The sequence below is a fragment of the Brassica rapa genome, chromosome A09 (assembly GCF_000309985.2).
Source record: "Brassica rapa cultivar Chiifu-401-42 chromosome A09, CAAS_Brap_v3.01, whole genome shotgun sequence".
NCBI lineage: Eukaryota > Viridiplantae > Streptophyta > Magnoliopsida > Brassicales > Brassicaceae > Brassica > Brassica rapa.
The window spans coordinates 36,486,747-36,513,934 of NC_024803.2; the positions used below are offsets into that span (position 1 = coordinate 36,486,747).

The window sequence follows — 27,188 nt, forward strand, 5'->3', positions numbered from 1 at the left end:
AGGCAGGATTTAAGGCTGGCAGTATCATCAGCGATGTGGTTTATCCATTCACCACTATTATGGAAAATATTCCCTATTGAAGTTGGATGAAATTACTTTAAAACTCATCTAACTTAATATTTACAGCGAGAAAAACAATCACAATACTTAAAAGGCGAAATATGTTGGAGGTAAGTTTCACTCTACTCCAATCCTAGTCTAAGAATTCAGCTTAATAGTGCAAAGACTCGACAACATGATAATAGGACCATGAAGAATGAAGGCCCATCCCAAGCTCTAGAAAAAGTCAATGTCGTCGTAGATCATATTATATCCTTCTCCAAATAGTTATAAAGAAACGACAAATGAGAAGGAGAGGAGAGTTCCAAGTCTCATACATCAAAGCCATATATATAAATGGCTTTCGTGTTCACTTGTATTTTTATATCATTTGTTCATCGTTGTTGTATAAGCTAAAAGATCAATAATATTTTTTTTTCCATACGATCTATAAGCAGTTTTTTAATTATTGTTTTCTATGTGTTGTATAAAACTAACTCTAATGTTTTAGTGAATTTTGAGATTCATCAAATTCTACTCTTTAGCGGTGGCTAATTTAGAATCCCTCGGATAACATAAAGGGAGATATCCCCTATATATTATTTGAGAAGCATTGCAACATTTTTTTGTAACCACGTGTCATTACTAGAATGATTTTTAGAATTCTTAGAGAAATAAGTTGGTACATCTAAATATATAATAAATTTTTTATTAAACCACAATAAATACATTATTAATGTGCTTCATTATTTCCTTAAATAAAATTACGAAATTGCTTAATGTGGCTAAAGTATATATGACAATTAATGATTTTGAATAATAAAGATTTGATAAAACTAAGTGTGTATTAAAATTATATTTTTTTAATTTTAACCTATTAAAATAAATTAAACAATCATAGTAACCATATAATAAAAATAAAAAATATTATTTATATATTATATTTTCAATTTTTAAAAACGAGTATAAATTACTAAAACTGTTAAAAGTTTCACATTCAAATTTTGTGATCTATGATTTAAAATTTTTGTTATGACATGATACAAATAATTAAAAAATAATATAAGTTGAAATTTTCATTTAATAAGTATCAAAAATAAAAGATATATAAATACATGTATCATTTGAAATTAAATTATATGCCATATAAAAATACATAAGTATCTTAATTTTGAAATTTACTTTGAATATTTTTTTGATAAAAAATTTGAAAAAATATTGATAACTTAATTTCTTAAAATATTATAAATTACTTAAACAATTAATCCCACAGTGAAAATTTTGTTATCACTAATTTAGACTTTTTGCTAAAACAGATACAAATGATAAAAAGCAAATATGAGCAAAAAATATCGTCTAATAAATATTAATATTAAAATATACCATATATATGTTACTATAATTTAAATTTAATTATATATTATATCAAATAGAAAAAATATTTTTTCGATTTATAAAATTTATTTATATGTTCGCACCAATTTAATTTTATAAGTAGTAGATAATGATTTTTTAATTATTCAATATATATTTATTATTTCATAATATGTTATAAATATATAATATATAAAATAATTTATATATATAATGTTCATCCCGCTTAAGGCGCGGATCTTAACCTAGTACGATTTATTTGTGTTTGCATTTTACGAGAGGTATAACTACTTTAACTCTTCAGTAATATTTATACATTGATTGATATATTAACAATAACAAAAGGCTAAATTCAAAATTCAAGTTCTTTCTCTCCTCTTTTTAGAAAGAGTAAAATTATATCATGTTCTCTCATCTCTATCTTACACAGGAAATGAATTTTCAGAGGCTAGAGACTTTCTTTTGTTGTAAAATAACTCTTCGATTTTTAGATCGATTTTGTTCTTCTCATTAAGTGATTTTCTTTTCACGTTAGGCGATTTCGTTTTTTTTGTTTGTTTTTGTTGTGTTTTTACTCCATATTTTTGAGCAGAAATTCATCTTGTATTGTTAATCTCGAATATGAGTTGATTTAAACAAAAGTATCCGAATTTTAATCGGAGATCAGAGCTCTTCCCTTATGTTTCAATTGAACAGATTTCGCTTGATCTTAAGAATTTTTTTTTGGGTTTGTTAAAAAGATTGGATCTTGGTTATTAAGAATCAATCTTCGCTTTAGCTACGTGGAGTGTCAGTAAAGATCAAGTCTCTGCGTTTTGGATTATGCTTAGGTGATTTGGAGAAGAGTCGGAAGAATTGGAGCTTCCTATCGGCATCGTTCTAACAAGGCTTTATCTCGTTCACTCTATAGCTATTCCTTGATCTTAACTCTAGCGACCGGAGGAGATGTTCTATCTGATCGGCGGCGAGTGAAGGTTGGAGAGCATGCAAGTAGATTCAGGCGAATCGACGTTGGAGATTGACGGTTCATTTGGATAGCTTACCGGCGACCCTTCCTCTCACCTCGATTATGGAAACAACAAAGCCAAGCCACGGAGGCGGACACGTGGATCACATGCATTCATCATTATATATTTTTCAGTCTTCGTTTGGGCTTAATTTGTTTTGCATTTTAATACAATAAGTTGACAAAAAATAATAATGGGAAAATAGGCTTTAAAATTTGTAAAAAAATTATGGGCTCTGCGTTTTATGGGTAATGCCCTCATTACTGGCTATGCACAAGAGAGTAGTAAGAAGGAAGAAAACTCAGAGCACCTTCAATCATCGATTCTAAATAGAACATCTAATCATTTAAATTAATTAATAAAATAATAAAAAAATGAGAGAGAAGAAAGCATGGCTCTAATCTTAAAACTTTTTAGAACTTAAGAGCACATCCAACAATGAAAACTCCAAAGAGCTTCCAAAACAAAAAAAAACATATTAATATTTTAATAAATTATAATTAGATAATTAAAAGTTATTTGTAAAACAAAAATTCAACCAATCTATTGTTACAAGTGTCATATCAAATTTTAATTGGTGTTCTAAAAAATTTAAACATTAGAGCAGCATTAACGCAGTAGCTTATAGGAGGAGTGCTTAATAATTTTCGGACTAAAAAAAAAATAATGTATTAAGCAAAGCGACGGTGCTTAAGTAAGCTGCACAAGAAACATATCTAATGAGACACCTGTCATTAGACGCGTCTTTCTCTCGCTCAACGAGTCAGCTTCTCTCTTTCTCTCCCTCGACGACTCTGCTTCTTTCCTTCTCTCCCTCGGCGACTCAGTGTTTCTCTATTGAAACCTCAACGACTCTGCGTCGTTCTCGTGAAACCTCGAGGACTCCGGTTCTCTCTTTCTCCCTTGATGACTTCCCGTTTCTCTCGTGAAACCTCAACGACTCCGCCTCGTTCTCGCAAAACCTCGAAGACTCCGCCTCTGTCTCGTGATCTTCCCTTGACAATGAAGCAGTCGGCGTCTCTCTCGGTGGACTCCTCGAGAATCCTTCACTTTTTTGGGATAAAGACAAAATTGAGAAGATTATGAGAGCATATATCATACTCCATAATATGATAGTAGAAGACAAACGAGATGGATACACTCCATTTGATGTTTCCGAGTTCCAACAAGGAGAAGACAACGGAAATTCACATGTGGATCTCACGTATTCTACAAATATCCCTACAAATATCACCAATATGATGGGTGTTCGAACTATAATTCATGATAGACAAATACATAAACAACTGAAAGCTGATTTGATTGAACATGTATGGCATAATTTTGGACGTGATGAACACAACAATTGAGCTCGGATGTTTCTTTCAAATTATTCTCGATTTTTTTTACTAATCTTTGTTTTTATGTTTTTATTTTAAAATCTATGTTTTCAATGTTATCTTAATGTTATCTTTTAATATGTTTTATATAATAAATAAATTTTATCTTAAATAAAACAATGTTTATTTTTTTTAAGAACTCCTAAATAATTAAGATACTTGCAATGGAGGACAAAAATTTAGAGGTCTCTTAAATAAAGTTCTTAACACACATTTATTACTAAGAATGTGATTAAAAGCTCCATTAGAGATGCTAGGGATAATCATGTTCTTAGAGCAATTCCATTGCTGAAATTTTATGGGCTTTTAATTATTAAAAAAAATCAAAAAACATAAGAAAATAGGAAAGAGAATCAGAAGAGTTCTAATTTAAAACTTTTTGGGAACTGTCTCAAAACTCTTTATACCACTTGTCATCATATAAATAACTTTGGTATTTATTTCACATTTAAATTTAATTAATTAAACAAAATTAATTAAAATAACAATATTTTTTTATTAAGAACTTCTTTTTTAGAGTCCAACCGATGACGCTGCTCTTAGAACTCCTCTTTATTTTCTCTCTTCTTTTTTTAAAAATACTCACTTTAGAACTTCTTTAAAACTTTTTGTTGGAGGTGCTCTAAGAGCAACCTCATTGGTTCAAATCTATATATAAGTATCTAAATATATATATATAATTATTAGTATTTTAATAAATTAAAATTATCTAATTAAAATTTATTAAACATAACCAATTATACACTAGCACATGGAAATGTAGTTTCTAAAGTGTTAGTCAAAATATGTCTACACATATACTTTTCACTTTCTCTCTTATTTTTCTTTTTTTTTATAAATTGTTGAGATACTCTTAAAATTATATCAACGAAGCTGCTCTAATAAAAATCTCAAACAATTATGTGGCATTTGTCTAGTGGTTTAGTTAGTTTAGCAAAAGTCAAAATGTTGTTGTATAATTAATTTTTTTTTTTACTTTCAAGAAACTCAAATGGGGTCCATCTGTTAGAGTTGATCTTAGGCCTTTTTAACAAATACTTTGAAAAGGAAATTAACTAGACATTTATATTTTTTTTTTTGGGTAAAATGTTAATATTATACTATTTTCAATTTTTCACATTGTTGCAAGCAACTTATTACACAAGAAAGAAATAGAAACAACAACACAAGAACAACAACAACCTTTATATAGGTTAAATACTTAATGCGTTTAGCGGTATGCCAAAATCAACAAAAAACTAGGTTATAAACATAACAAAATCTGATAACGTGGATATATCCGCTTAAGCAGATATGATATTTCAATAATTTTATCCTTGTTTGCTGAGAAAAGAAAAATGTTTTTTTTTTCTTTGTCGGGGGTCCATATATTCCATCCAGCTAAGAACGATGTACAAAAGATTAGAACTGCGAACCACGTCAAACAAATACGATGGAGGACCACAGCCAATACGGCTTAGCTATGTGCACGTGTCTGACATTCATCGGCTTAGTTGCCCGCATGTGGGCCGAATCTAAAAGAGAGCACAAGACTCGTGTGTTCGAACTCTGAGTCCCTGACGCACGCATTTGTACAGAGTTCTAACCAAATCGGCAGACCCTTTCTGTTATGTTTCAGCTCTCTCTCTCTCTCTCTCTCTCTCTCTCTCTCTCTCTCTCTCTCTCTCTCTCTCTCTCTCTCTCTCTCTCTCTCTCTCTCTCTCTCTCTCTCTCTCTCTCTCTCATTAATGTAGCCCTTAGATCACTTTCATATCACGTCTACATCGACGGCTGCCTGTATCTTACACCATTTACTCTATTTCTCTATACAGCTTAACTAATATATAAACCCAAGTGAGATTGTGCAATAAATATCTAAGGTTTTATTTAAGGTTTAGTATGTGTATTATAAAGATGATCGATCCACGTATATATGTCCCTCTTTAGTTAACAATTTTCGGTAAGCTTATCAAAAATTAACATTCTTTAGTTAACGTATTAAATTAGGTTTTTAGTATATACAATATAGAATCGATAGCTGTCTTCATTAATTTATCTTCTAGCAAAGTTGGCACATATAGAGAGCAAGAGATTTTTACGAGATAATATATAGTATTATATATAGCTATGCATATTTGTATATTCTCTTCTAATTCGTGGATGATCACTAATATAGTAATGAACTTGCTGCGTATAGATTTCGATTTGTTCTAGATAATATACATGTATAATATTTGTTAAAGTAGTAAAATATTACTCCGTGAAGTTTTGTTTTTCTGCTAAATCAAAAGGTGTTAAATTTTGTTTTATTTGTAGTCGCAATTTGACAAAGAACAAGGGAAATAAGAAGAATATTAAAATAGACGTAAGGAAGTGAAACTGCCTCGTGCATTATGAGAAGAAGGACGTGAGACAACTAAATGTAAAAGATAAGTGAGAGTCACCAAAGAGTCATGCCATCTCCATGTCTTCGCATTCCACTTTATCATTTATCTTCAACTTTCTACATTCTTGTCTTTATTTGCTGATTAATTATTATTATTATTATTTTTCTAAAAGTTATTTTCTTTTTGTTCTGATGAAATCCTTTTATTGTCTCTCTAATGTAAACTCAAGCTAATCATTAGGATACACATGCATGATACCTAGTTAGTATATATGAACTAGGAATTGTTTAATTTAAACAAAAATACAATGTTCTTTTGCGGTTATACTTAGGCTAAACATTAAACTTATGCAAATTAAAAGTCCAGATTTTAGTATATGCAAAGGTGGATCTCTACCATCAACCATAAAATATATAAAAGAATATTTTATTCATGGGGAAAAAACAATCATAAGTTTGTTGAGTTTTTGTGCATTACATGGGGCCAAGTTTGTGGAATCCTACTTATCTATTAATTTAATCAGTTAACTAGTACCACATGCATTTATCTATCATAAGCACAAACAGACACATAACATAAATATTTCAACATTGCGTAAAATATATAAAAATAGCTATATATTAAAGAAATTACAACATGATCATTTGGTTAAGAGGGGATCAAATGCGCTTCAGCTATTTCATCTGGTTAAGATCAGGGGATCAAATGCGCTTCAGCTATTTCATGTCTTGGGAGGCATACTTACACATACATGTAATTCTTACTTACAAAAAAAAAACAAAAAAAAATCTGACTTACACATTTTCTCATAATTAATAACTACATGCAATTAAATTACTTGACCCAAAATCTCCTTTGAATTTAGATGATGGTTATAAACTTTGTAGATATGTGTGTTTGATTACGAAATGGGGTTCTGGTCATTACAAAAATATCAACAATCCATTAAATTATTTGCCTAGATCTTCTGTTCGTATATATATATGCATAACCATATTCAATTTTTTAAGTTTTTTTTTGCCAAAAATCAAGTATTTAAGTTGAAAAATGAATGATTTAAATTTATTTGCCTACATCTCATTGTTCATATATATATATGCATAACCATATTCCTTTGTCCTCCTATATAATCTACCCATATCTTCACTTATTATCAAATTCACCAACCACATCTTTCTCTCTTCTAACAATCAACCCTAATAATTCCAAAAATGGAAGCCACGATCTTCAAGGGCAGAAGAACCTCATCATCAGCCCTAGCGATGCACAAACAGTCATACTCAATAACCAAATCAAAGCCAAAGATACGTATCATTCACATATATGCACCTGAGATCATCAAGACCGACGTTGCCAACTTCCGTGAGCTCGTGCAAAGCCTCACCGGCAAACCAGAAGACCATGGCGTTTCCAAGACAAAGCCAAGAAGAGATACTCATCGTCTACATCATCGTCAGGTCCTAGACATGACCAACGCGGAGAAACTAAGTGAATCGGAACATTATGATCAAGGGTTCTGCTTAAACTCAGAGATGGAAGAGATCTCGATGACTTGGAACGGTAACAACGGTGTTGGTGAGAGCTCCGGAGGGTTCTTGAATGGTATGGGAGATTTCGAAGGGTTTATTCAAGAACTTGGTGAATTTCCCTATTTGCCCTTGACATCCATGGATGTTTCTGCTTCTTCTAATTCATCTTCTTCCTCTCATTTACATGGTGGATCAGTTTTCTCAGATTCTCACAACCAGTTCGTGTGACTCTCTCTGTCTCTCAAACGAAGTACCTTTTCTTTTTAAGTGCTGTAATTTATTTTGTTTATTAGGTTTTTGTGAAAATAAATTTAATTTATTATTTTTGTTTAATATGAAGTTAATTAATTTATCTTCTTGCATGAAAAGCTTAGACTCCCTTTAATTCTCCATTAATGTCTCATGAGTTCATCGTGTCAAGCATGTTACATTTACAATAATTAACTTTTGTTTTTTTATTGCACGTCCTCTAAGCGATTGATACAAACGAAAGATGCTTAATATGAGGCTAATCAATTTATTTTATTGGATGAAAAGCTTAACTCCTTTTAATTATGCGTTCATCATGAGAAACATGTTTCAGAAGTTTGCGTCCAGAGATATATGGTATTCGAAATAATTCAGTTTGTATTCAGTTTGTTTGACATTTACAGACATAAACAGAGGAACATAAAGCACCAATGTCTCTTTGTTAAGAGACTCGATCGTCAATGAAACAATCTTGATGATCACTATAATTAATGCCGATTAACTTTGTTTTTACTAAACAGATGATCAAATACTGGATGCATTGATATTGGTACATAATGTAACAACACATTAAACCGTTGATATTACAGTCTTTTTTTTTAAAAGAACAGAACCGAAAACCCGAATCGAAACCAAACAGAAATAACCGAAACGGCTAAACCAAAACCGGACGGAAACCTTCAACTACCCAGACCAACCGGAACCCAAAACTACTTGAACCGATCTGAACCAAAATTTGTATGATACAAAATGAATCCTCTAACCTCCTATCCGAACTATCCGACGAGAACCAAATATCCGAACGATATCCGAAATGCCTACCCGCAGCGCCCACTTGTTTTGGACATATTTTTTCTTCCAAATCAGCCCTACTAAGATTTACTTGAGCCTCGCCCTCGGGATGGCCCAATTTGACATCACTAGGCCCAATGATTGGTCTTGAGCAGTTGAGTGTAGGCATGCCTTGAATCTTTTGGCCGCCGGAGATGATCGCCGCCGTCAGAGCAGCGATTCTCAAGCCACAAGGCTATTCTTCTAACGTCAAAACTGCCTTGTTGTTCCATTCTACTCCCATCCTACAACGCAAACATAAATCCGTCAGTCTATCTCTCTCATTTTTCTTCTTCTGCACGTTTTGCTTGTATGTTTCGTTTTGAATTTCGCCATATTGACACGTGTGACAGAACTCAGAAACACGAAACAAAAAGTTGTCAAGAAGTAGGGCAAAGCAAGACTTGCGTCGTAACGTGAATGCTTTTGCAGAACACTTGTTTGGGGTAACATCTTAATGTCTGAACTTTCTTTTTTATCGTTCTTTTATAAGCTCTCTCAGTGTTTCAACAGATGTGGAGTGATGGGTTTGATTACTCTGATAAGCGCACCTCGTGGTTCGAGAAACAGTACTTCAGGGTTTGCAAAAGAAACCGGACTGGTAGTAGATACATTCATCAACGTTTGGATAAAAGTAAAACAACAGCACTCTTCTTTGCCTCTCTGCTTCCTCTTCTATGTTTGAAAAAACTATATAGGTTAGAGTTTGTAAAAAGGGATCACTCTAATGAACTTCGGAGTCTTGGTTTCATTAGATTTTTTTGATGATTGTGTAGGTTGTTTTGATTTCAGTGGAGTTGATGATGAGTGTGAAATTGAATACTTTCTAAGGAGTGCATTGGGTGCATCCTATAAAGAGAGGAAATCTCGATGGAGAGCTTGTCATTTCTATGGCTCAAACAGACAAGAAGAGGGTGAAGCTCACTCGTGGAGGTATTCTAACAACAACAACAACCGTGGAGGATCCAGCTGGAGACAACGAGTAGATCAAGAAGAAGAAAAGGAAGAAGAAGAAGACAAACAATCTTCAACGGAAGTCAACGACTTAGATTCGAGCGAGCAGTCTCATAGAAAAACACTTGGTCTTAGTTCCTCAGGTCCCTTAACCCTTGGAGATGTCAAAAACGCGTAAGTAAAATAGTTACTTAATTTCATCAGAGGGAAGCTATATGTTTCTATTGATCTCTCTAAACTCTTTGCATGCAATCATCAGATACCGAGTTTGTGCATTAAAGTGGCATCCAGATCTTCACCACGACTCTACCAAGGTAACCAATACGATATGTGGTCACTACTTAGCTGTTTTATTTTGGCAACTTAATGTGAATGTGTTTACCGGCACTGATTTCAACTTGGTATGATGAAACACAGGATGCAGCTGAGGAAAAATTCAAGCTATGCAGTGTAGCGTATGAATCGTTATGCGAAAAGTTTGCCATGAAGTAATAAGATTCGAGTTTGGATGGACACCGTGATAAGAGTTGAATAGGTGCTAAAGATTACGAGAGAGATCAATTTAAAAGAAAAAAAGATTACGGAGAGCTGTTTTTCTTTACAGTTTTGGTACGTTCTTACTTATTAACTAGCTTCTTTGGAGTTGCTATAGATTAAAGAGTTGATTAAGATAGAATAATAGATAGAAGAGGGTATGTTCTTCTTTACTGGTAAATTATCAGATTTAATGGAGCTGATTGATGTATCAAAATAGTAGAAATCAATGTTCAAAAAATCTTTAGACCTTGGTTAAATGCATTATAGAGAATTAGGTGGACATATCGATTTTTTGGATGTGTAGTGTAACACCCCAAAACCCAAGTCCAAAAACTTTTTGTGGACAGGCCCGTTCTGCGGCCCATTTGGATTAAAAACCCTAGGGTTCCTTGCTTCCCCTATAAAAGCAAGCCTCCCCCTTAGCCTTCCATCACAAATTTAGAAGCGAAGCCCTGCAGAGAAGTCCCGGAGATCAGAAACCCTAGCCGTCGTCTCCTTCCTTCTCTCTCCCTGCGCCGCCTCTCCTCTCTTTCTCTCTCTTCGCCGCGGCTCTTCTCTCTCTCTCCTCGCCGCGCCTCTTTCTCTCTCTCGGACGACTCTCTCTCTCCTCGCCGTGAGCAGCCGCGAGTGGTGGTGGTAACCGTGTGGCGTCGTCGATCTCAGATCTCACCTCTCTTGCATCTCAGATCCATCCAGATCTAGGCTAAGGTGAGGTGTTCTACCCAGATCTGTTCTATGTTCTTTTATATTGTTGAATGGGTTGCTAGGATTGATTAGATCCTGTTTGTTGTTAGGTTGATAGATCATATTGCATTAGAACTCTCGTACTGATTTAAGATTCTAAATAAACTGGTGTGTTGATGATTGATTGATTGTTTGATTGGTTGAAGACCTGTGGTCGTGATTGAGAGCTAGGATGGTTATAAAAAAATGAACGTAGGATCTTAAGAGAACGGTTAACCGGTCTGTTAGATGAATGATAGAAAATCTATGAATGATTGTTGAATGGATTGAGTGTGACACCGAGAACGGGTGGCGTCTAAAAAGGAAAGTAAGAAAGAGTCTAAGGGTTTAAGGAAAAGGAAATGATAAGGAAAAAGGAAAGGTTAAATGATTGAAATACGAACCACCGAGGAACGGGTGGGGAGTATGGGAAATGAATAGAAATGGAATACGAACCACCGAGGGACTGGTGGGGAGTATGGGAAAACGCGGCGGCCGTAGCGTTCAAAAACGGCAAGTAAGAATAGAGGCGCCGGTAAGATTGAGTCACGCCGAGTCTTGGTGGGAAGGGGTCGTAATACACTGCAAGGGGTATGGACTACATCCAAGGGAACCGGATGCCGGGTGTACCAGGGCAGGCGACCTCACAGGAACGCAGCAAGAAAGGGGAGGGTTGGTCCGCTTGAGCTGTGTAGGTCCTAGAGTTATAGGATGAATGGAGTCTTAAATAATAAACCGAATTGTGTGAATTGAGCGATGACTGAGTTCATTGCACTGCTTGTTTTTGTGAAATGAACTTTAATAGTTGGTTAAGAAACGTGTGTAGCGACTAGTCGGTTCTCGTTTCGCATTGAGCAGTATAAAAGCTCATGGGGGAGACTGGTCTAGAATCGCTTCACTGAGTATTAATACTCACCCCTCTTTTCCCTCTTCCATTCTTGCAGAACTATAAATGGAAATGCCGACGGTAAGGAAGGAAATGCACCTGAAACTCATGGGACCAGAAACGGGACACACGGAGATGTCGGAAAAGTAGACATGTGTGTCCTAAACCCTGCGCTCTGGAACCCCGGTTGGAAATGGGGAGGGACGGGTGTTTCATGTAGACCCATTATTTTAAAAATTGTTTTGAAAAAAATCATTTCGATTACACTCAATTTACCAATTAAGCGAATGTCTAAATCGATTTTTGAGAACATGGGTAGAAATGAACATGCAGAGTTATTGGCCTCGACAACTTAGCAGACTAATTAAATATAAAGTATATACCTTAATATTAAAACGAAGAAACTATATAAAAAGGTTAAGCATCTAAACAAGGGTTTTCACACCAAAATGGAGGACACCTAATGAGATTTGGTAATATACATTAATATAAATCAAAATTCGTTATCATTCGACTTTTGTCATCTTATGGTTTATAGATACTTTTCAAGATTAAAGTTTATAAACCCATAGCTCGTCTCATAAAATGATTCTCAAAATTCCCTAGCCGTCCGATTGAGATAATCGCGTGGAACTTAAGACCGGTCTTAGCCTAAACCGAAGCGTACCAGATTCCTCTCCTTCTTCCTTCTCCTCTCTCTCTCTGCTTTAGCCTAATTAGACAAGATTTGGACGTTTCGTAATCTAAAAAGGTGCGAATTTTCCCATGGCGTTGCCAGCTAAAGCTTCAAGCTTTGTGTTCTAGGCTGATTGATCAACCATGTTCTTATGATCTCACCTTCCTAATCCCAGCTCCAGGTCGTTGATTCTTCTCTCTCCAGCTCCAGAATCTTTGCGCGTTGGGTAAGATTTGTATCCGTTTCTTGTTTCCCCCTGGCTGGATCGAGAATTGCGGTTTGATCAACAAAGGCCTCTTCTTCTTTTTCTTTTTGTAGAAGGTTGCGGCTCTCTCAGGCGGGAGATTTGAGAATTAGGGTTTCATGATTCATGTGATATCCCCAAATTGATTTAGGGTTGGCTCTGTAATGGACTAATGGCTCATCTCTATCATCGTTTATCAATTTGAATCTGGAGCGAATCTGAGAATATACCCAATTCACACGCCTTTAGATTGCTTCCACGGTAATTTTCTTTTGTAAAGCTCCAAACTTTTAATTCACTTGGTCTTTGGCTTCTTGTTCATAAACGTTGTGTTTGCTTTTGCTTATATTTGGTGGTGATTCTTGTATGTCTTAGTTTAGCTATGTGTCTGAAAAGAAAGCTAGATTGATTGTTTCCTGAGATATTACTTTCTTTGTTTCATCATACAGCTTGTGAACAGGATTGTAAATTAGTGAAAGCAAGAGCCTTTTATTGATGGGTGAGGAGTTATCTGACACAATGAACCTGGACTTGAATCTAGGCCCTGGTCCCGAGTCTGATCTCCAGCTGGTGTCAAACGAAACTGTTAATTTAGCTGATTGGACTAATAATAACCCATCTGAGAGATCCTCTGAAGCTGTTACGAGGATCAGAACCCGGCATAGGACGCGGTTCAGACAGCTTAACCTCCCCATCCCTGTTATGTCTGAAACCCATGCCATGGATATAGAGCTGAACCAGTTGATGGGAAGTGGAGCTGCTTTGCAGACTGGTGAGGGTAGTGAGAGAGGCAATGAGGATCTGAAAATGTGTGAGAACAACGGGGGAGAAGCTGTTGGGGACGGTGTGTCAGAGAAGAAAGGGGATGTTGAGAAAACTAGTGGCGGCGGTGATGGTAACTTCTTCGATTGTAATATATGTTTGGATTTGTCAAAGGAGCCGGTTCTCACATGTTGTGGCCATCTTTACTGTTGGCCTTGTCTCTTCCAGTGGCTAAACATCTCTGACGCAAAGGAATGTCCGGTTTGCAAAGGAGAGGTGACTGCTAAGACCGTGACGCCTATATACGGGCGTGGGAACCATAAGAGAGAAGTTGAGGAGAGTTTAGATACCAAGATCCCTATGAGACCACACGCTAAGCGCATAGAGAGCTTGAGGAATACGATTCAAAGGTCTCCTTTTACAATACCGATGGAGGAAATGATTAGACGTATACAGAGTAGGTTTGAGAGGGACTCAACCCCTGTCCCTGATTTTAGCAACCGGGAGGCTTCAGAAAGAGTGAACGACCGAGCCAACTCGATTCTTAACCGGTTGATGACTTCTAGAGGAGTTAGATCAGAGCAGAACCAGGCTAGTGCTGCAGCAGCAGCAACAGCATCTGAGGATATTAATCTGAACCCCGACATTGCTGCTCCTGATCTTGAAGGAGATACCACTGCGAGGTTCCATCCTCTGTTGATCAGGAGACAGCTACAGTCACACAGAGTCGCAAGGATCTCGAACTTCACTTCTGCGTTGAGTTCTGCTGAGCGGCTTGTAGACGCGTATTTTAGAACCCATCCGTTGGGGAGGAACCACAACCACCAAGAGCTGAACCATCATTCTCCTGTTGTGGTTGATGATAGAGACTCTTTCTCAAGCATTGCAGCTGTTATAAACTCTGAGAGTCAGGTGGATACTGCAGTTGAGATTGATTCCATGGTCACTCTTTCGACGTCTTCTTCGAGGAGAAGGAATGAGAATGGGTCGAGGGTTTCTGATGTTGACAGTGCTGATTCTCGCCCGCCAAGGAGAAGGAGATTTACTTGAAACAAAAGCTTTCAGTCTGTGGATGATGATGATGACGAAGAGGAAGAAGAAGATTGTAACTGTGTTTTTCCTTTTCTTGTGTCACTTGTTGGTTTGTTGTATTTTGATTTGTAATTTTCGCAATAGGGATGGTATTTTTAATCAAAGTTTTATTGTCTTTTTTTTAAGAAACTTTAATCTCATTGGACCTGGCAATAGTTTCTTCAACCCATTGCATCCAGTGTGGAATGTGTTTCTTATTTCACTAGTAGTGGACACTATCATGCAAGATGCATCTTAGGTGTATATCTAATCATTTTTTTTTTTTTCCATCTAGTATTTTATTAATGGGTCAAAGCCCAGAGAATCACATTAAAAAGCCCAACAAAGGGGTAAACTAAGGCCCGACATAAAGGGCAAACGAAACAGGCCTCAAGCCCAAACCCTACCAACCGAACGGCGCCTCCGAGCCCTACGTCCAAAGCACTAGCATGCCCGCCCACGTGTTAACATTTACCCAAACCAAACGATGTACACGTGTTTGAACCTCAACACAGAGGAAACACGTGTCCCGAAAACTCCACGTCTCTCCACCAGAGAAGAACGCCGGAGCAAGTAACGTCGATTCACCGGAACCCACCGGAACCGGAACCACCGCAATCCCTTCATCTTTTGATTCTCCTTACAACGGAGAGCATCATCGAACCTATTCGAGATCTCATCCGCAGAGACACCAACCACCCAACAACTCATACATCTTCCTTACCAAATCTCCAACCCTTGGAGAACATCAATCGATGTTTAACTAACCCGAAAGCCGGCCAAGATCAACGCTTTGAGAGCCGCCGCTTGCCGGAAGAGAAGCCGGCCAAGACAACGTTGAACGAAACCGCCGCTTGCCAGAGTCAAAGCCCGAACTCCGGGAATCGATGCTGATGAGAATCCGGCGAATCGGTGAAGAGAACCATCACCATCCCGTTGATTCCTCAGCCAGTTTCATCCCACCCTTCCTCTGTGTCTGATCTAAGAGAGAGAACAGAGCTGAAGGAGAGAATAACTATATGAATGTTATCTAATCATCTTTGCACATAAAACGCAAACATTCAAATTATTTTGTGAAATTTGTATAATAAATCAACAACCTTCTTAAGACAACCATGTAGGCAAAAGAATAGTATAGCATGTAAATTCACTTTTGTGAAGTTTATAATCGATTAGGTAATATCTCGGTAATCATCGTGCCAACAAGTCGCTTTGGCCGAGTGGTTAAGGCGTGTGCCTGCTAAGTACATGGGGTTTCCCCGCGAGAGTTCGAATCTCTCAGGCGACGAATTCTTTTTTTATTACTTCTTTTTGAAATATTACTTTCCCTTGCGCCGTAACTCGTAACCTTTTTGTTCTCGAAAAAAAAAACAAGATACTTTGAGCAGTGTACATGTCACATGCGAGCAGCAACACCCGACACGTTAATTATTCTTTTGAATGATCAAAAATCATATGTTTCTTGTCAATTATTTCAGTGCTGGTTGGAACATCATTCTTATTTTATAGTACATATTCTAATTTTTTTTGACAATACAATAACCACCGCATAAAATACAATCCCACAAACGTACATCTTCAAACCATTTACAGGCTTTCAGCATTTATAATCATGTAAATTGTAAACTTGTAATGGTCTGTTAAACTAAAAACTGGTTGACAATTTCTTAAATTGTTTTTTTTTTTAAGTTTAAATTTCGTGAAGAAAATTACGTCAGCTGCAGGTAATATAATAGAGCTTTTTAATTGGTTAACTTAAAGCCAAATTTAGAAACAAAGAGAAAAACAAAATGAAAATGATGTGTGCGGGAAACGAGCGTCGTCTCGTTACTCGATGCACGAACTGGAGCCAATAAGATATTTTACTTTTTAAAATTGGTTATTAGATCTTTCAGTAATTGGTCATTACTTTCATAATTTCGTAATAGAATTGACTTTTGGAGTCTCATTTCAACGTCTTTACCTGCTATTTACTGCTTCTTTTGTTTTTACTCATAATCATATGTCATAACTCATAAGTCATAAACGTAATCTACATGCTCTTAAAAATTATTAAGATAGTACAAAATCTAATAAAGTATAAATAATTGTAATTAAGGGGAGATTAATATAGTAGTATTGCTTAAATAAAAGGAGCCAAACACCACCACCATGGTTAATTGTGATGATTCGGTGTGGTTTTTATTTTTTAAAAAGTGGAATAAAGACAAAACAGAGACCACCACCATTAATGACTTTCATCGATACCAACAAGACATGACTCTCCTCTCCTCTCCTCCCTTCTCTTTTCATTTTTCTGAGTAATCCAGATTTTTTTTTCCATTCTTCCAAAAATCCGTCGATATCTCGTTTTGATTTGAATCTGAAACAAACAAAACACCGGTAAACACGTGAACGTCAAGTCTGCTGTTTTTGTTTCCAGGTAATAATCTTCTTCTTCTCCTCCTTTTTTTTTGAATTTGAGGTTTTTTTTGTCTGAAATCGAGAAAAAGATCGATAAATCACCAAATTCCGAAATTGGGTTCTCGGGTCAATGATTTATGTTGATATGATTCATCGTATGACGAATTTATCTCAAAAGGTCAAAACTTTCGAGTTTTTTTTTTTTTTTGAGAACCATCTCTCTGTTTTGTCGTCTTTGAACCTTTTGATTTGATGGATTGTTTGTTTGAAATTGTTTCTTAGGGCAAAGAGAATGTGGAGATAAAATGACATTGAGGTTTTGCATTTATCTTTACAGAGATGTCTGCTAGAAAAACGTGGTTTGAATTTAAAAGTTTAAAACTTTATTTTTTTTTGGGTTAAAACCTTGCTTGCACGATCTTTATTAGCTGTCATAGAGTTAGATTTGCTGATTCTTGTCCTAGTTAGATCTCTATTATTATGTTTCTCTGTCTCTAGATTGAAAAAATAATTATCTGTAAAGAGAATAGTTCTTTTTTCTTTTTGTTGTTATTCTCTGTGTTGATGTTTGATAGTTCTGCCATATTGATTACTTTACTGTTCGTTGGAATGGTGCAAAGGTCGTTTAGCGTAGTTCATAGCTTGAGGCCTATTGCTTTCGTGGTGGTACCTATCTAAAGTGCATTTAATGTTTTGCTCCAATTGTTTGTTTACTTTTATTCTTTTGTTCCTTAGGAAGCTAACAGATGACAAAAAAAAAGACTTTGATCAAATGAACTAAGTATCTGCTCCCTGCTCCCTTATCAAGTTTTATTTGGTGTGAGTGTTGATTCCTTTTTCCTCTTGCAGAATAACAAATAGATCAACAAAGGAGTAATTCATCTTACCACAAGTGAAAGACAAGGGTCTCTTAGTACTCACCATGGCTCCTGGAGGCAGTGCTTTGAAAGAAGTCCTTGAATCCACTTCCACTGGAATGGACTACGAGGTTAAAATGGCAAAAGTGGAATCTAACAATACTAATAACAAACCTACAAAGTCAAGCAGCGCAGGTGTTGGTAAATACGGGATGCATTCAAACAACGGTGTTTACGAGCTTCTTGAATGTCCAGTGTGCACAAACTTAATGTACCCTCCAATTCATCAGGTTCGTCTCTCACTTTCTATCTCCCTGTTAAAAGTTTTGTAATTGCAAAGCTTAACGTTGTTTAAATTCTACAGTGTCCAAATGGCCACACCTTATGTTCAAACTGCAAAGCGAGAGTGCAGAACACTTGCCCTACATGTCGCTACGAGCTTGGTAACATAAGATGCTTAGCTCTCGAGAAAGTTGCAGAGTCCTTGGAAGTTCCATGCCGGTACCAGAGTTTGGGGTGTCATGACATTTTCCCTTACTACAGCAAGCTTAAACACGAGCAGCACTGCAGGTTTAGGCCTTACGCCTGTCCTTATGCTGGCTCTGAGTGCTCGGTTACGGGTGATATCCCCACGCTAGTTGTTCATTTGAAAGACGATCATAAGGTTGATATGCATGACGGCTGCACTTTCAACCACCGTTATGTGAAGTCAAATCCACATGAAGTCGAGAATGCCACATGGATGCTTACGGTAATAACATTCTTGTTTCAACATGGTTTCTTGTAGTGTGGGCATTCGGGTTATTCGGGTTGGGATGTTTAGGAGCCGCACATTTTTGGATCTGACCGGTTTGGGCAATGTGTGATTGGAGTCGGGTTTCTATTTTTTTTATAAAACCCGAAGTGAAACCAAATTAAAAATCGTTCAGGTTTGTTAAAGCCAAAAACCGAAGAAACCCCGAAAACTCAAGTTAAACCCGGAAAAACAAACAATTTGGGTAATTTGTGGGTTTTTATTTATAAATTATATTTTATATAAGAAAAAATAAAAATAATTAATATTTTATTATATTTAGAATATTTGGGTAGCTGTTTGGTTCCAGTTTGGTTTAGGCCTTTTGGATTTAGAGAAATAGGAACCGTTCGGTTTTCTATAAATTTTGGTCCGGTGTCGGTTTCAGTTTTTTCGGTTTTTGGGTTTCGGATAATATGCCTAGGACTAGTTTCCTGCTAGTCGTTAAGTACTATCTGAAAGGGATTCTTGGTCTCATTGTCACATTAATCCTCCAGTACATGTTGCTTTACACTCTAACTTGCATTTGTGTTTACAGGTGTTCAACTGCTTTGGGAGACAGTTCTGTTTACACTTTGAAGCTTTCCAGCTGGGGATGGCTCCAGTGTACATGGCATTCCTTCGTTTCATGGGAGATGAAAACGAGGCAAAGAAGTTCAGTTACAGTTTGGAAGTAGGAGCTCATGGACGTAAACTAACATGGCAAGGGATCCCTAGAAGCATCCGTGACAGTCACAGGAAAGTTCGGGACAGTCAAGACGGTCTCATCATCCCAAGGAACCTTGCACTCTACTTCTCTGGAGGTGATAGGCAAGAACTCAAGTTGAGAGTGACCGGCCGAATCTGGAAAGAAGAGTAAACCAAGAAAGAAAAAATTGAAAATTTGATGTACATAAGAAGAAGCCTCTCAAGGAGAGCTAGTGATCGTATGTACGATTTGAAATTGGTTGTCTGGTTTTAGTATGTTATAATGGATTCTTCTCAAATGGGGATGATGATGATGATGACAATCTACTATGATGAATCAGTTTGGAGGAAGCCATTGTTACCATTCTCTGTACTTTTTGGTTTCTTTTGTTGTTGGGTTTGTGTGGTTTCAGACAGAGAATGTAGGAGAAAGACATATGATTTTGGCTATGTTCTTGTTGTAAAACCATGTCCGAAACAGGTTGGTGCATTTTTTCTTTGTTCACAGTGGTGATTTTGATGCAAGAGCATTATTGGAACCTTTGTAGAGACTACATAGATGTCAGTTCACACAGGAAGCAGACAAAAGACGCTTTAGTGCTGAGATGCATTTGAATCAAACAAGTATAAGCCAAACTTACCATTTCAACCCCCGTTAATACATGCTAAACTGTTAGCTTTATACGTGTCTGTATTGGCTTCAGTGAAGAATTGAAGGAGCTTGAAGGTTTCTTAGAGGAGGTAACAGGAGATGAGGAGACTATGAATACAAAAACGTGAAAGAACAAAAAGACTTGTGGCAGTCACAGTCACAGGTTAGTCCTTGTTCTAATCTCCTAACAATATCTCACTTTTATGTGTAAACGTAATCTCAAACACAAACATTTACGTTTGAAACAATCTGAGATAGAAGGATATTTTGAAGTATAGGATGTGAAAACTTTTGGGGGGAAATTTATAACAAAATATATGGGTAGGCATGTATCCCAACTAAATAAAATGTCATTTCAAAGTATGTAAATGTTATCTGATTTGAAAAAAATTGTAAATTGTCTAGTATCCAAAGAAGTTTTTTATTAAACAAAAAATAATATAGATAGCAAAGAACTCAAACTAATGAATCAGTACAAAAACATTAAAGACGCAACAAAAAAACAAGCAAAACACACATATATTTATATATATGTATATTACTCTCATAAATCATTTGGGATTGTAGAAAAAATAGAATGTTCCGGTTTGTGATGGCATTCAAAATCGAGGTGAACAAAAGCTCTTTCCACTTCTGGAAGTTCTTCAAGCTTTATTTGCAATGATTCACCAATTGCATGAGCTTCTTTTAATGGTAAATCCTCTGGAAGTTCTATATCCACCTGCCAAAACACATATATAATAACATATGTTAAACTTAATTACGAATTAACCAAACCTCATAAATTTATGATGTAATATAAATTATGCAGTGGTCAAGTGCATTTAGAAATTGACATCTAAATTTTAACTATATGTTTGCAACATGAATGTGTTTACATACATAGACATACCTCAACAAAGTAAAGAACACCAAAGGTATAGGCACGAACGGTATCAACACGTTTGATGTTATCGGCGCCTTGTCGCAACACTAGATATGTCAACTTCTGTAATACTTCCGGTGGAGCTGATTGTCCGATCAATGAGACTACACATATACAAAACACATAATGATAAATAACCCAATCTTATTAAATAGAAGAGTATATAAAAGAATATTACAAATTTTACCTGCATTTTCCATAACGGTCCCTGACCAATTGATAATAGTGTAGATGGCTAAAACAATAGCACCAGCCGGGTCAATCCACCAATAAAAAGCATTTCCAAGAACAGCCGCAACCAAGCCGAGAACGTTTGTTACCACATCAAAGTAATGATCCTATATCAAATGTCACAAATTAATCCCTATTTTATAAGAGATTATTAAATATATACACATATATATATATATTACCTTTGCATATGCACGGACTATATGATTTCTCGAGCTTCTACAGTAGATCCATAAGACAAGTTTAATAACGGTTGCACTTAGCATGATTGAACATAACCAAACCAATTGGTCATGACTCATTTTCTCTGAAGGTTCATTTTTAATCAATTGTTCAGTTGCCTCAAGCAGTACTTGGAACCCTACACAAATTATATGGTTAAATTATCATTACATTTTCATCAAGAAACTTGTAATATATAGTTTTGGATTGTATAAGTTTTTTCGATGCAAATAAATATATATACCAAGAGTGGCCATAACGGCGGCAAAAATGATGATTCCAACGGGTTGAACCCTAAGTTTTCCAATGGGATATTTGTAAATATTAATGTTCTTCATTGACAAATGTGTAAACCAAAGTATTCCTCCCGCCATTAGATCAAGCAAAGAGTCGAGTGTTGATGCTGCAACCGCTATGGATCCACTTTTTATCGTAGCATATATCTACACGTTATATAACATTTGATGAACAGATTAAATAAATATATACATCACATACGGCTCACATCAATGTATAATAAGTCAATAAAAAAGTCACACCTTGAGAGCAAGTAAAAAGATGTTAGCCCAATTAGAGATTTGCATGGCTCTCTCTTGTGCAGCTCTCTCGGCTTGATCTTCCACTTGGCTTTGTTCATCCATGACATATTTTTCTGACCGTGCTACAAAACTTTCTACTTCCTCAAAGGATTTTAATGTTGCCAATTGTCGCTCGTAGTACTCTTTCTCGTCTTTAAATCAGAATATTTAAGAAATTAAGCATTCTTGGTTTAGTGAGAATATCATCTAACTTATATAAGTACGACACTTAAGTTATGTGTGTGTATACACTTACCTTTTTTGAGACCTACGGCTTTGGATATATCAATGTCGAAAGGGTCTTCAGGATCGATTTTGGATCGAAGTTTATGAGGTAAATCCGTGAAAAAGTTCGATTTCATCGTAGAGACATTACTGGTTAACTTCGGTTTCTGAATCTCAGCCTCATGATCTTTTGACCAAAGCAACGGTGTTTCCGTAGAGTTGACTTCCATTTCTTGGAAAGTTTCGCCAAATAAGCATGAGATAAGGCATGGATAATTTAGTTGAATTTGGATGTGAAATAAAAACTCTTTGAATGAATTAATAAACCAAATAAAGAAATATATACCGATGATATCCAGATGAAATCTTCTGCTTGGAGATGATGAACAAAGAAGAGGATAAAGGATTGTCCACAAAGACTAGCTTTATAGATAAATATAAGGAATTTAGTTGATTTTTTGGATTAATTAATAAATTATTATATGAAATAAAATTATTAATAGAGACAAGACATAGTACTTGCCCACATGATTTCAACAAGGCCTGTCAGATTAACGCCTCAATAGGAGCTTCTTGTTCTGTGACGATTTTGTCTTCAGGGTACATGACAAATGTCATTTTCTTATTGGCTAAACGACACATGCAATTTACATGGTTGTAATTGCATAGTACAAAAATGAACCAGCTTTCCGAACCCTAATCAAATGAGTGTGTCTCAACAAAAATCAAATTTAGAATTTAAATACAAGTAAATGAAACCTTCAATTATTCAACCATGAACGGTCTGAGATCCTTTGAATAATTATTAGTCTATAGGTTCTTTCTCAGAGCAGACTTGATGACATTCTTTTGAAGTTGCTTTTCCAGACGGTAATATACATGGTGTGGAGGGAGAGAAACTCTATAAGACACTGGGGCAGTTATAACTTATATTTCGGTGGAGGCTCTCACTCGTGCCACTAACAGGTCCATTCGGAATCGCATTACTTCTCCGAAATATACTAGAAGTTATAAGTTGGAGTGGTTATATTACGGAGATGGTTTGCAATGAGTCCTTTCTGATTTTTTCTTCCTTGTCTTTAGATTAGAACACAAACTCTCTCCTATAGATAAATAGATTACATTGCTCATTGTAAAGTGATTTGTACCATCTGATCAATAAATTTGATATTCCATAAAAAAAAGTCATCCAAATAATACACAAAAACATCATTTGACAAATGAAATCATGATAGCTAGAGAGCAGAATGAAATTATGCGAAAATATAAAGTCAACAGCCTTTGGAATTTAGACCTACATATATATAGCTTAGTACATGAACAATCAGGAACAATTGTATGATGACACGTATAGATCTGTTAAAATCTATTAACTGATACTATATTATAATTATTTTGTAAACATCACATAGAATAAACAAATGCTCACATATGTAAAGCACGTTCACTACAAACTCCATATCCTAGTCATGTTTGACTGGTATTACATATATCTAATGTATACATCTGGTAATACATTTAAATGCCATCAGGAGACTTCAGGAACATGCCCGGAAGCTTACTGATCTTCGACCTTTTCTTTAAGAAAGGAAAACAATTAGAATCATGTAACTTGCTTGAAGCTTATATTCAATAATTTAATCAGAAAATCTCAAATTATATATTGATCACAAAACATTATAAGGAAATATTAGCTCATATTACCATTTATAATTCGTTAAATGTAACACTCATAAATTAAAAAATCAACCAATTTTTTTCAAGCTGTTCTAAATTATTTAATATATTTAAATATTGAGTCAGGTTTATCCGTGGCTAAATAAATCAACCAATTTTTCCATTTATAAAGTAACATTTTTATTCTTTTGTTCATCACTTTATTTCTCCCTCTATTTTTCCTTTAATTTTGAAGTAAAATATGAAGTGAGGTTAGAGATGCCTTTAGAGAAGTTCTTTAATCAGCTTAATATTGAGAAAAAATGAATCCGCGTAATTCATTTTATTGGTCAAAGTTTCCTATAAAATTTTATAAACTAATGCACATATAATTGATCTTCGGAGAATTTATTATGTCGATCCTGGAATGAAGATAACATGTTAATGCTCCTCACAAAAGCGTTCTAACACACCATTATCTTATCGTATCTCTCGAACGATATCTATAGGTTTAGTAATATTTGTTTGATATATTGTTCTTTGACACCATACATAATACATTGATGAGTATATATTACGTATGTAGCCATCTTACCTCTAATCTTCAAGGCGATTTATCAAACGAAGTTAGAAAAGTGACGTCTTCTTCTCGTGTACATATTTACCAAAGAAAAAAGTACACCAAAGTTGGTCTATTGGCCTTAAACACACTGTTAATACAAATGTGTGAAAGTAAATTAGTTTCAAATTAGAGGGCTACACGGGATTTCTATTATTAAGCCATATTCTTGAACCGATCAAAACCAGATCGTTGTTGGGGGTTCGTGTTTGTGTACTTCCTGAGTTAGATAGGCCCAAGTTAGAAATGAGTACACCTTAATTGGGTCTGATTGGGCCTATATTGGGCCTTTTCTCACTGTTTTTCTCCCCGTTTGGTGAAAGTGTCTTCTATATTCTTCTCTCTTTCCTTTGCTTATAGGTGTGTTTGTATACTCAGGGAATTGTCTGAGGTAAAATTGATCATTTTTAGCCTCATCCACGTTTTCATGTGTAAGAAAAAATTTATGATTGATATAATCATTCTTTGATAATTACAAAACGTCCAGAAGCTACAGGTTTATGATTTTTTACTTGTCATGTCCTGGTTAAATAACAAAGGCCTCTGATAGGGAAAACGACTGAATACCATTTAATTTTCTTGCTTATCTTCACACCTTTAATAGTAAAACTTGAAGAGCACTGTCCTTTTTTCACACAAACTCACTGTTACCACAAACCAAGGTCTGCTATAACTGTGATCTACACCTGTTACATAAACGTGATAGATGATATTACTCAATAATATCACATATTACTCTTGTGTCCCTCTGTCATTACAGAATGCAATATTTTCAATTTGAGATAGTGGTGGATTGATATTACCTGCTAGCGTTACATGTGTGTTTCTTTTTCCTTTTCTGTAGTCATCAGTGACTTTTCAGAAAGCACCCGAGTTGTATAACTCTTTCTCTGAGTATTGACATTTGTTGGTTAGGCACTTCAAAAGCTTTCCCAACTAACAATCACCTCATGTTGATGCCTCTTCAAGTGCTTCACAATAATGGACTTCTCTGTTGTTTAGTCATGTCATCAAAGTGGCACACACCTTGTGCTTGAACTTGGAAAGTTTAGTAGCTAAACTAAAGTCATGTATAGTATAGTTGCCAAGTAAACAACAATATGTACCTGTAGCATAATTATGCATATTGATATCAAGCGTACCTGTAGCATAAGTGTGCATATTGATATCTAGCGTTCAACATCTCGTGATCTATTATGTTACTGTGCAATCTGAATATTGACTCTTGTCTCTTACTGTTTCTTTACCCTGTCCTGGCTTAATGCTGCAGTTGCTTGATTGGCCACAGTATCTTCTTGTTCCCAAGTTAAAAAATAGTCATGGAACTACATGAGCCTCGGTAGCTACCGTTACCTATGGATTGATCAGCTTTGGCTATTATAACTCTCTTAAGAGTGATGCAATTAATCACCAAAAGAAAGGATACAAAGCATAGAGATGATGAAATATAGGAATCAGAGGGAAACAATCATCTCAATTATCCAACCACATGGTCTTTGCTTTTAACCTTTAACTTTCCTAGTTAGTGCTCTGAGATGTGTACTGTTCGAACTATCATACTCAGTTTTGCAATTTTCTTTCCTTCTAGGGGTATGGGCGACTGTTCTTTAGATTCTACCAAGTTCTTTGCACATCTTCAAAAAACAACTGAACACAAAAAGTGGTCCTATAAGATTTATACAATGTCTTTACTTGTGCCTCTTTTCACCACCTTGTCCACTCATCACATGCTTCCTTCTCAATTGCAGTAACTGGTGGGTCCACTGTAGCTGCGACTGATGTGAAAGTCTTTTGACATCATTCTACTAGTAGATAGTTTCCTTAAACTTCCTATTATATGATAAAATACTAATGTAATTCCCAACTGGTACTGTTTGTAGCTGGGGAACTGTTCCGTGAGGGCATATGCGTCATTTCACTCATTCTGTATCATTTGTTTTGATACTACATTTGGTGACAACTGAAGCATCCTTATTGCAAAAGTTATGTTCAAACATGTCCACAAAAATTGTCTAAAGAACCTTATCACTTCCCTTTTGATCTACAGGCTAAGGCTGCAGCATCTGATCCAATATTTCATTTAAAATTGATGGAAACTGTTCCACGACTAAAGTACTCAGGGCAGGAAAATCATCACTATGTCGCTTTCTGCAACCTCTCAAACTTATCTATTGCTTTAGGTTGGTGTCACTGATATTGATATTGCTAATGTTAGTTTGATATAAGACATCATGCTACAATGTTTAAAGATATAACTGGTTAGAGAAAAGTACACGGGAAGAAGTGTTGTGATGTTGCATTGCATCTAATGGCATTTTCCCGTTAGAATGTCTAGCATATCATTTTCCATTTCCTTTCATAAGAGACTTGATTTAATCAGATTTGCTCACTTCTAAAAATAAAGCACATAATGTAACCCTCACGAGTTGTTTCATATTGCATTATACTGGTCGAAGGTGAGAATCAATGCTTCTTATATTCTGTGACTAAAAGTATTGCCACATATGGAAACTCGTACGCTCTTCTGGATCCTTGGCCTAAACACAAACCGTTGCTACGTTTTCCTATAATATTAATGTTTTGATTTGATAGTTCAACATATGTAACAAAACTACATGGTTAATTAGGTGCAATAATTTTTTTTCCCCCATGTTTTTGTCCCAAAAACACTTTTCGGATCATTACCGTTTTCTGATATCTTGTAGGGCATATT

General features: G+C 35.6%; 5 protein-coding genes and 1 non-coding gene across 8 annotated transcripts; 5 read left to right on the forward strand and 1 right to left on the reverse strand.

Annotated features, from left to right (window-relative positions):
* Nucleotides 1–1,556: 1,556 nt before the first annotated feature.
* LOC103841698 (VQ motif-containing protein 25) lies at nt 1,557–8,016 on the forward strand. The gene has a single exon (XM_033280160.1). The coding sequence runs from the start codon at nt 7,377–7,379 to the stop codon at nt 7,920–7,922; it is 546 nt and encodes a 181-aa protein (XP_033136051.1). The 5' UTR covers nt 1,557–7,376; the 3' UTR covers nt 7,923–8,016.
* A 7-nt stretch (nt 8,017–8,023) lies between these two features.
* On the forward strand, nt 8,024–11,763 carry LOC103841699. The gene is made up of 6 exons (XM_009118251.3): nt 8,024–9,040; nt 9,128–9,220; nt 9,288–9,408; nt 9,551–9,902; nt 9,988–10,042; nt 10,146–11,763. Exons 1-6 carry the CDS (start codon nt 8,930–8,932, stop codon nt 10,218–10,220), a joined length of 807 nt encoding a protein of 268 aa, XP_009116499.1. The 5' UTR covers nt 8,024–8,929; the 3' UTR covers nt 10,221–11,763.
* A 574-nt stretch (nt 11,764–12,337) lies between these two features.
* LOC103841700 lies at nt 12,338–14,826 on the forward strand. The gene is made up of 3 exons (XM_009118252.3): nt 12,338–12,776; nt 12,869–13,055; nt 13,244–14,826. Exon 3 carries the CDS (start codon nt 13,290–13,292, stop codon nt 14,604–14,606), a length of 1,317 nt encoding a protein of 438 aa, XP_009116500.2. The 5' UTR covers nt 12,338–12,776; nt 12,869–13,055; nt 13,244–13,289; the 3' UTR covers nt 14,607–14,826.
* A 1,007-nt stretch (nt 14,827–15,833) lies between these two features.
* TRNAS-GCU lies at nt 15,834–15,915 on the forward strand. The gene has a single exon. It is a non-coding gene; the product is annotated as a tRNA-Ser (tRNA).
* Nucleotides 15,916–16,711: 796 nt separating this feature from the next.
* Nucleotides 16,712–19,908, forward strand: LOC103841701 (E3 ubiquitin-protein ligase SINAT2). Of its 3 annotated transcripts, none has more exons than XM_018655087.2 (4): nt 16,712–17,049; nt 17,880–18,177; nt 18,252–18,638; nt 19,219–19,908. In XM_018655087.2, exons 2-4 carry the CDS (start codon nt 17,953–17,955, stop codon nt 19,537–19,539), a joined length of 933 nt encoding a protein of 310 aa, XP_018510603.2. In that variant the 5' UTR covers nt 16,712–17,049; nt 17,880–17,952; the 3' UTR covers nt 19,540–19,908. The 3 variants fall into 3 exon arrangements, with proteins under 3 accessions (XP_018510603.2, XP_033136018.1, XP_033136017.1); XM_033280127.1 differs by having other exon boundaries at nt 17,040–17,208; XM_033280126.1 differs by lacking the exon at nt 16,712–17,049 and adding an exon at nt 17,791–17,811.
* Nucleotides 19,909–20,421: 513 nt separating this feature from the next.
* Nucleotides 20,422–22,654, reverse strand: LOC103841702 (putative metal tolerance protein C3). The gene is made up of 8 exons (XM_009118254.2): nt 22,547–22,654; nt 22,232–22,432; nt 21,937–22,127; nt 21,642–21,840; nt 21,358–21,536; nt 21,132–21,282; nt 20,912–21,048; nt 20,422–20,740 (listed from the first exon to the last, which is right to left on the reverse strand). Exons 2-8 carry the CDS (start codon nt 22,428–22,430, stop codon nt 20,564–20,566), a joined length of 1,233 nt encoding a protein of 410 aa, XP_009116502.1. The 5' UTR covers nt 22,431–22,432; nt 22,547–22,654; the 3' UTR covers nt 20,422–20,563.
* Between the last annotated feature and the right edge of the window lie 4,534 nt (nt 22,655–27,188).

Bases quoted from the DNA above. Each gene is read 5' to 3' on its own strand.
- LOC103841698 (XM_033280160.1), top strand. From the start codon at position 7,377: ATGGAAGCCACGATCTTCAAGGGCAGAAGAACCTCATCATCAGCCCTA.
- LOC103841699 (XM_009118251.3), top strand. From the start codon at position 8,930: ATGATCGCCGCCGTCAGAGCAGCGATTCTCAAGCCACAAGGCTATTCT. The intron at 9,221-9,287 runs GTAACATCTTAA...GTGTTTCAACAG, and splicing joins TTGCAGAACACTTGTTTGGG to ATGTGGAGTGATGGGTTTGA. The intron at 9,903-9,987 runs GTAAGTAAAATA...TGCAATCATCAG, and splicing joins CTTGGAGATGTCAAAAACGC to ATACCGAGTTTGTGCATTAA.
- LOC103841700 (XM_009118252.3), top strand. From the start codon at position 13,290: ATGGGTGAGGAGTTATCTGACACAATGAACCTGGACTTGAATCTAGGC.
- LOC103841701 (XM_018655087.2), top strand. From the start codon at position 17,953: ATGGCTCCTGGAGGCAGTGCTTTGAAAGAAGTCCTTGAATCCACTTCC. The intron at 18,178-18,251 runs GTTCGTCTCTCA...TAAATTCTACAG, and splicing joins TGTACCCTCCAATTCATCAG to TGTCCAAATGGCCACACCTT. The intron at 18,639-19,218 runs GTAATAACATTC...TTGTGTTTACAG, and splicing joins ATGCCACATGGATGCTTACG to GTGTTCAACTGCTTTGGGAG.
- LOC103841702 (XM_009118254.2), bottom strand. From the start codon at position 22,430: ATGGAAGTCAACTCTACGGAAACACCGTTGCTTTGGTCAAAAGATCAT. The intron at 21,283-21,357 runs GTAATATATATA...CATTTGATATAG, and splicing joins TAGTCCGTGCATATGCAAAG to GATCATTACTTTGATGTGGT. The intron at 21,049-21,131 runs GTAAAATTTGTA...GTATATGTGTAG, and splicing joins GACCGTTATGGAAAATGCAG to TCTCATTGATCGGACAATCA.